The following is an 8,795-nucleotide window of genomic DNA, read 5'->3' as shown; positions in this document are numbered from 1 at the left end:
CCCCCCCCCCCCCCGCCATTGTCCAGATATGAGGTGTTATTAATCTTCAGCTCAGTTGAGGTTCTGTCACATGTCCACGGCCTTGGGGGAGGGAGGGGTGAGGAGACAGACAAAGCATCTTAGTTGTTTTAAAATATTCCAGGAGTTGAGATAAGTCTGGAGTCAAGGCCACAGTTTGGGTCAGGCAGAACTCGTGAATTGTTGTTTCTGCCTTTTAGTATAAAGTAGTAGTATATTTTTGGTACATATTCTCTGATGGAAACTCCAAAACAGCCGAATTGATCCTTTACAAAGTCGAGCTCACAGCTTCTCCAAGATTATTCCCACCTTCATGTGTTCTGCTAGAGAGTTCACAGTTCTGATAACAGCTGCTCCAGCTCTGACGCAGCTCCACATAATTCATTCTGAGTGCTGCCAAGCTTCGACACATCCACACAAATTTGTAGACAATCCAGATTTCACGAATCCAAACCGCAGAATCCAGTTGTCATCATGAATCCAATTTGTTTCCATCGAGGTAAGAGGGTCCTCCTTACCCTGACTCCTGTCAGGAGAAGTTGATCAATTTTGTTGAGAGACCAGCTGATCCTTCAAATTATGAGGTATGAAGAAAAAAAGATGCTCTTTAAGGGTTCACAGGACAAAAGAATGCAAGCAGGGAAGTGCAGGGTGGGGGTGGGGGGTACAGAGCGCCAGGAAAATAGGTCTGTCTTCGCCGGAACACAGAGAGAAAGAAGTCATCAGAGGTACAGCACAGGTGGAACAACTGGGAGATAAAGTTAGAGAAGACACACTGAGATGGTATGGACATGTCCAGAGGAGGGACAGTGGTTTGGACATGTCCAGAGGAGGGACAGTGGTTTGGTCATGTCCAGAGGAGGGACAGTGGTTTGGTCATGTCCAGAGGAGGGACAGTGGTTTGGACATGTCCAGAGGAGGGACAGTGGTTTGGACATGTCCAGAGGAGGGACAGTGGTTTGGACATGTCCAGAGGAGGGACAGTGGTTTGGGTAAATTGGTAGAAGGATGTTAGAAATGCAGCTGCAGGAAAAAGACAAAGACGAAACATATGGATGCAGGTAGAGGGGACATGGAGGTAGTTGGAGTGAGGACAGAGACAGATGGAGGAGGAGGACTTGTTGTGGAGACCCTTAAGAGGGACAAACCAAAAGAAGAAGAAGAAGATGAAGACATCCATGAATGTGAGCTGCTGGTCTGGTTTGTTTCGTTACTTCTGACGAGGAACAATGAAGATTTTTCTGTTTTTTTCTCAGAAAATTCAGGAAGAAACTTTTGTCTTGCTGAGTTTATCGAACACTTCCTCGTTTGAGCCTGATGCAAGTTTAAAGTTCTTACAGATAAAACGGAGGAAACCCAGAAGTGTTTGTCGTGGTGTTGGTTTGATTTCACTCTGAGCTCATAACTGTGGTGTTCCTGGTACTGACACGATTTACAGACCAGGCGTATCACCACCACCTGTGTGTGTGTGCGTGCGTGCGTGCGTGCGTGCGTGCGTGCGTGCGTGTGCGTGTGTGTGTGTGTGTGTGTGTGTGTGTGCGTGTGTGGGTGTGTGCATGCATGTGTGTGCATGCCTACCGGGAAGGCCATCTCACACAGTTTGTGTGTCCAGTCATCCAGCTGGTTCCTGTCAGCAGCGAACACGTAGATCTTCTCGGTGGTCTCCACCAGGAAGGACCCCGTGTCTCTGGGACATCCATCCATCTCCACCTCCGTCACCCGGATGCAGTCGGACAGACGGATCACCTGGGTAACAGAGGGGGTGTTATCACCATGGAAACGATGCTGAGGAGGGCAAGAAAACGAGGTTTTACCTTTTTGTTTTCCTGCTGTTTGCGCAGGGATTTGTCATTCTTCTCCACGTTGCTTCCATCTTTACACTCAAAGAACTCCAGCCTGGAGATGGAGCAGGAGCTGTCCCGGAACAACATGCACCACACCCGCTTCCACTTCTGCACACAGACACACAACAGTAACAAAAATGTAACACAATGGTAACATGACAGACACACAACACACACTCCTCAGAGGCTAACAGGAAGTGATGTAACGGCCTTTGTACCTTTCCAAATCGCTGCTGCTGGAGGAAGAGCGTCCCCTGCTTCTTGATGTCCTCCTCCATCACGGAGCTGCAGCTCCTCCTCTCCTCTTCGTCCTTTGCTCCTCCTGTTGCTCCACCTTCCTGGATGTTTGTCTCCTTTTATTCCTCCTCTCTGAGTTTCCTTCTTTCCTGCTCAGTCTTTAAAGTCGGTGTTCGCCTCCTTGTTTCACTCCTAACTTCTCTCCTCCTCTCGCCTCGTCTCCTCGTTGTGAACGGTGTCGACTGAATCCAGCTCAGAGGCTCAGCGTCTCCTGCTGTGGTTCTCCTTCCTCTGTGGTATCAGTGTTGTGCAGAAAGACGTTGCATGTGCCGTGCACTTCCTGTCCTCGCACCCTGTTGCAACATGTAATGCAGAACTGATGGTCTGGACCTCCTCCTTCAGTCAGAACCTCCTCCTGCTTTTATTATTTGGAGGCATTTTTTGATTTCACTTCCTTTGCACCTTCCACTCCGAATGAACCTGATGAAACATCTTGAAGCACATGGTGTGTTGGACCTGTGCCCCCTGGTGGTCTCACCAGAGCCAGAAGTCATGCCACCTCCAACTGAACTGCTCCTGTTTCACAACTCAACATGACGGCTGAATGCTTTGAGAGCTTAAAACCAAAAAGAGAAGAAATGGGGAAGAGCTAGAGTGAGAAGCAGGAAGTCAGTTGTTGTGGTTTTTGTCAGCAGGTGGGAGTTGGGCTGCAGAGCGCTGAATGTGGACCAGATGAACGGGTTAACGGGTCCCTCATCTGAAAACAAAAAGACTTCAGTACATTTAAATACCATCCCTGAGAGAAAGGCATATCAGCCTGTTTGCAGATGATGTGGTCCTGTTGGCATTGTGTCGTGATCTTCAGCTCTCACTGGAACGGGTCACAGCTGGGATGAGGACCAGAACCTCCAGATCTGAGGTCCTCAGGCTGAGGGTGGACTGTCCTCTGGGTTGGACTGAGGTTTTGCTTCAAGTGGAGGACTTCTAGTATCTCTGGTTTTGTTCACAGTGAAGGACAAATGGAGTGTGAGATCAACAGATGGATCGGTGCTGCTTCTGCAGTATAGTGGATGCTGTCCCGGTCTGTTGTGGTGAAGAGGGAGCTGAGCTGTAAGGAGAAGCTCTCTGTTCACCGCTTGGTCTACATTCCTACCATCACCTGTGGTCCTGAACCCTGAAAGAACTAGATCCTTGATCCAGGAGGTCTAACTGAGTTCTCTCTGCAGGGTAGCTGGGCTCTCCTTAAAGATCTCGTGAGAAGTTCAGTTCTCCTGGAGAGACTTGGAGTAGAACCGCTGCTCCTCCACATCCAGAGGAGCCAGCTGAGGAGGTTCAGACATCTGGTCAGGATGTGTTCTGGGCAGGTTCAACTGATATGAGACCTGGGACACTCTGGTCTGGAGACACTGTCTCTTACGCACAGTAAAGTCTGGTCCAGCCTGGACCAGTCACAGTCGGCCCAGCCCCGGTCGTCCTTCGTTCTGGTTTTGTTTGTTTTCAGCCACTTTGATGTGAGCAGGATCCTCATAGCAAGACCGCACGAACCTCCTCTCCTTGCTGCCGGTCCAGAACACCGGTGCTATTGTTGGTAAAAACAGGAGCTCTCTCCATCAAACAACTGGACCCAAGCACGAAGCTGAAGGAACCAGAGGAGCAGGAAGTATGACTCATCCATGACCCGCGAGCCACAGAACCAACCGAGGCCCAGCAGTCTGCTGACACCAGACCTGCAGCACCAGCCTGGTCCGAATGGAAACCCAGGCTCTGGGGTTCCAAAAGTTGAGCTGGAACTGTTTGACACTTTGTGCAGAGATGTTCTTCAACTCAAATGATTTTTTCCCGTTTGTCTCCTGGAGCACGTCTGCTCACAGACTCCCCACACTCAATGAAAAGTCTCTGCAATCAGGCCTTGAAGGTTTTATACCAAAAGACAATCAGATTTCATCACTGTAATATTTTAGCTAAGTTCGGTATTCTAGAATTTTCCAATTTTATGAATTACAATTTTTTTAAATTGATTTTCAGATGCTTAAATGGACTTTCACCCAACCATTGAGCAATGATACAGAAACTGCAGGGCTGCAGTAGATCTACCAGAGCGGCTTTAAATGGCGACTGTTCCTTTTCGTAGAACCACTTTTGCTCAAAGTTCTCTCTCTGTGAGAGGATCCACAGTTTGGAACTCACTTCCTGTCAGTTTAAAGTCTGTAACCAGATTCAACATTGTAGAGGATCAGGTCTACAAAATCCTTAATTCTTGATTAGTAATTTTATTTTTAAAGGGGGCACCACTTGCTTTTCGGTTCTAAACCACTTCAAGCAAGACAATATTAAAAATTCCATTTCAAATAATGTATTCTAGTGAGTTCTTGTCATAGCAAATTCAGATGTCATATATAGTAAAACACAGATTCAAAGTACAATATTGTGATTTTATTATCGATGTATATGGAGGTGATGAGTGGTAAATACAGCTGAGAAATGAATAAGAAATTATAAAATTAATAATAATAATGTAAATGACTGAGGACCTACAACAAGGTGAATAGGCTAGTTATCAGAAAACCAGAGTACGACTCATGGAAGGAAAAGTCAGAGACTGAAGGTTTTGCAGTTTGCTAGTGTTTACAGTGAGAAGGATTATATACAGTCAGTCAATATTTACATTAAACAGTGTAATTTATCCAAATGCCCATTTGAGAATTAAATTAAATAAATTAAACTAAAGCGTGCACAAGTTCTAAAGAAAAAACAACAAAAACAAATATTCATCAGCAATAGTTCAGAGTCCATCAATATTTCCCATACCTGAGCTGGTAGAAATCTGGATTGTCGAAAAATTTGGAAACGTCGGCAGCTTAAATCTCTCTGTGGTAGCTGTAGTAAGGATCTTTTGGACCATGTCTTAAGAGACTAGGTATGGTGGAATTCAGCCGATAGCTAAAGTGTTGATGGAGGATCTGACCTCCCTAAGCATATTGGTTGACAGTGTGGTTCAACTGAGCATGAGCATAATCAACCTCTATAACTGTCTAGAGTAGTTACACAAATTGCAATATGTTTTCAATGGAATTGTGACTTTCATGGTTAATTATCATGCAATCCAGTGGTTAAGGAAATTGTTTGTTTTATTAAAGTTTATTATTATTAGATCTGAGGTTTTATAGTTTACCTATTTGTGTGAGCTAAGTAACTTTGAAAATATGTAATTTAAGGTGTTATTTTAAGAGGAGTTGTGTCTGTAACTTCTTAGTGGTTCATTTGGATTGGGTTTTAGTCTTCTACAGATTATCATTGGTTGTTTTTGTTAGAGCCTTGTGTGGCTTGATCTAGTTTCAATAGACCCACTTGAAGACAGGTTCTTTCTGACCTCTGCTGATCCTGATTGGGTATGCAACTGGGGACAGTTTGTCCATCACGTGTGGTCCAGTCCACCTTGAAAGGAGTTTGCGGGTAAGCGTTGCGGCTCTGGAAGATTTTTGCCCAGTAGATGGGGCGAAGATGTAATGCCAGACCTTTTTCCCAACTTGAAGTTTTTCATAGGCGGCTTTGCGTCCTTCAGCTGTCTTGTTAAGATGTTTTTGGGCAACGGTGAATGTGGTTTTCAGGTGTTGATTCAGATATTTCATGTACTGGTGAGTTGTGTAGGCTGTTGCTACACTGTCTTCACCAAGTTTGTAGAGTAGGTGCAACGGAAGGGTCATCTGTCGACTGGTCATCACCTCGAAGGGAGAGATACCAGTGGACTGATGTGGGGTTGATCAAATGGCCATTAGGACCAGGGCGAGTTTGATGTCCCAGTATCTGTGGTTGGTGGACACATACTTTTAAAAAACACTGATCACTGTTCTGTTGTATCGCTCAGCTTGGCCTGATGCTTGGGGATGGTAGCCAATATAGAAATAGACTTTGACCCACAACATTTAACAAAGTTTCTGCATCACTTCAGCAGGAAAGTATGTACCTCTGTCAGAGTTGACCCAAATGGGTGGGCCGAACCATGTGAAGATGTGGTTCATAAATAGATAGGCAGTGGTGTCTGCAATGTCATTGGTTGCTCGTAGACATTCAACCCATTAGGTGAACGCACAGTTCACAGTGATTAAATATTTTTTTCCTCTTGTCAATTTGGTGAGTGGTCCTACCCAATCGATCTGTGAATCGGACCACAGAAAGATGATCCATCTGCTTTGCAATGGTGATCTGTGAAGGGGTCTTGCAGGTTGGAACTGACAACAGACCAAACATCCTTTGATGTAGTTATTTACATCTTTGCACATTCCTGGCCAATAAGCGATTTGCTTTAACACATTGAGAGTTGCATTGACGCCTTTGTGTCCTGAAGACAGAAGGTCATGGGCATGTACCAGCATCACCCCCTGTGGTCTCGAGGCACAACGAATGAAGGTGAAGATGTTAGATCGGGGGAAAAGACGAGCATGCCTTTGATCATTTTCAGGTGTGAGCATACCTTAAAAAGAGTATGTAGTTCAGGGACAGAGTCAAGTTCAGTCAAGAAAGGAATGTTAGTGTTTGGATCAACCAGGTACTGAATCATTTTCCCGATAGCTGGATCCAGAGACTGAAGTTCCATGATGTCTTTGTAAACATAGGTACCACTGAAATTGTATTGTCCACAGGCTGTGGAATAGTAGCGGTGGTGGTTGTAGCGCATGAACGGGTGAGAGCACTCACTTCTGGGGAGGGAGGGTCTGGGACATGAGCAGGCAGCCAAGAGGGGTCGAAAGACCACCGGGTACCATTAATGGGGCCTCTTTTGGCTAACGAGTCTACAAGGTTGTTAAGCTCTTTGTCTTGTCCTAGCACACACGAGTGGCCTCTGATGTTTGTCCGAAAGACTTGTAGGTTGTGAGATGTCACCAAGTGATCACGTGCCATGAACAAGTCCTTGTGTTTCACCATTTTTTTGTTGCACGTGAGAAAGCCTTTACATTTCCACGCAGCAATGTGACAACAATGAACAGAGTGTTTTACCGCGGTTTGCAATGCAATCAATATGCCTGTGATTTTGGCATATTGTGATGATTGTGAGCCTAGTTTAAAATGTAATGTGTGTTGTTCACTATTGTGGTGCCAAACGGCACCAACACCAGCTTTGTTAACAGCATTATGGTGGAAGGAGCATCCATTTACAAATATTTTCATCAAAGTATTGATGATGTGGGTCTTTGAAGGCGGTGGCATGTTCGACAGGTGTCTAGACCAAAGAGGCATCCCGAGTGCACTGTTGGCAGTACCCAGAGAGGTTCTCTTGTTTTGACCATAGTGGACATCTATGTCAAAACTCTGCAAGGCCATAAGCCATGAAGCCACACATGCGTTTGTCACCACACCATCTCTGATATGTTGGCTGTTAAGAGAAGTTACTGGTTGGTGTTGTGTTTGTTGATTACAGCTTGGTCTTCAACACCACAGTTCCCTCCAGACTGGTCACCCAGCTGCGTGATCTCAGACTGATCCCCCACCGGTGTAAGAGGGTCCACAGCTTCCTGACTGGCAGGCAACAGGAGGTACGTGAAGGTGACCACAAGTCATCACTCCATACCCTCAACACTGGATCCCCCCCAAGGGTAAGCCCTCTGATGCACTCGCTGTACACCCACGACTGTGTGTCCTCACCAGACAGCAACATTTTTACCGTTTGCTGATGACAGTCATTGTGGGATTGATCTCCCACACTAATGAGATCGAGTACAAGAGAGAGGTCTCCCGCCTGGAGAGTTGGTGCCATGAGAACTTCTGCCTGCTGAACATCACCAAAATCAAGGAGGCGATAGTGGACTTCAGGAGGAAACAGCAGGGTGACATCTGTCCACTCTGGATCAGTGGGTGAGATGGTCACTTATCTTGGGGTGACCATCACACATGACCGGTCCTGGTCCCAACACGTAAAAAGAGTCAAGAAGGCCAGTGTCTCTTCCATCTCACAGACTTCAAGCTCCGCCCACAGGGTGCTCAGGAACTTCTACACCTGCACCACTGAGAGCATCTGGGGTGGGAGCACCACCACCTGGATGGGCAGCGGCACCAATGAGGGTTCACTCAGCAGAACGGGCCATCAGAACCTTCAGGGCATCATAAGGTGCAGGTCGATGGCTGAGAAGATCCTCTAATAACCCAAAGCCGCCAGACATTCACTCCTTTCCCTGCCGCCATCAGGCTGAAGGTTTCACTACCTAAGAACAAAGACAGAGAGGAAGAGGAGGACCTTTTTCTCTCAGATTATCCAACTGCTCAACTCTGAGCAGTAAGAAATTAAATAACTGAATTTATGGACCCAGATTTTCAGCTTGTATCACATTGTGTGTGTGCTTTTATTTAGTCTTTAAATATTTACAGATCTTTGGATGCAGGCTCAAAACAGTTCACATGCATATATTATGTAGGACTGTGCATGTCCATCCATCCATCCATACATTATCTTCCGCTTATTCCGAAGTCGGGTTGCAGGGGCAGCTGCTTGAGCAGGGAGGCCCAGACATCTCTATCCACAGCACCTCTTCCAGCTCATCTGGGAGGATTCCAAGGTGTTCTCAGACCAACAGAGAGACTGAGTCTCCCCTGCGTGTCCTGGGTCTTCCCCAGGGTCTCCTTCCAATTGGACATGTCTGAAGCACCATCCATGAAAATGGATGGATGGATGGATGGATGGATGGATGGATGGATGGATGGATG

At 46.2% G+C, this 8,795-nt stretch overlaps 1 protein-coding gene across 1 annotated transcript in view; it reads right to left on the bottom strand.

Annotated features, from left to right (window-relative positions):
• The window catches only part of LOC119412976 (docking protein 2-like), a 19,940-nt gene extending 17,772 nt beyond the window's left edge, over positions 1–2,168 (bottom strand). The window contains exons 1-3 of the mRNA XM_037679987.1: positions 2,081–2,168; positions 1,833–1,970; positions 1,597–1,764 (exon numbers count right to left, since the gene is read on the bottom strand). Of these exons, the coding sequence (XP_037535915.1) occupies positions 1,597–1,764; positions 1,833–1,970; positions 2,081–2,140 (366 nt within the window). The 5' untranslated portion in view covers positions 2,141–2,168. The remainder of the gene's footprint in view (positions 1–1,596; positions 1,765–1,832; positions 1,971–2,080) is intronic.
• Positions 2,169–8,795: the final 6,627 nt, after the last annotated feature.

The sequence above is a fragment of the Nematolebias whitei genome, chromosome 8, assembly GCF_014905685.2.
Source record: "Nematolebias whitei isolate Nwh7 chromosome 8, NemWhi1, whole genome shotgun sequence".
NCBI classification, from domain to species: Eukaryota; Metazoa; Chordata; class Actinopteri; order Cyprinodontiformes; family Rivulidae; genus Nematolebias; species Nematolebias whitei.
This window is presented reverse-complemented; position numbering and strand designations above follow the sequence as displayed.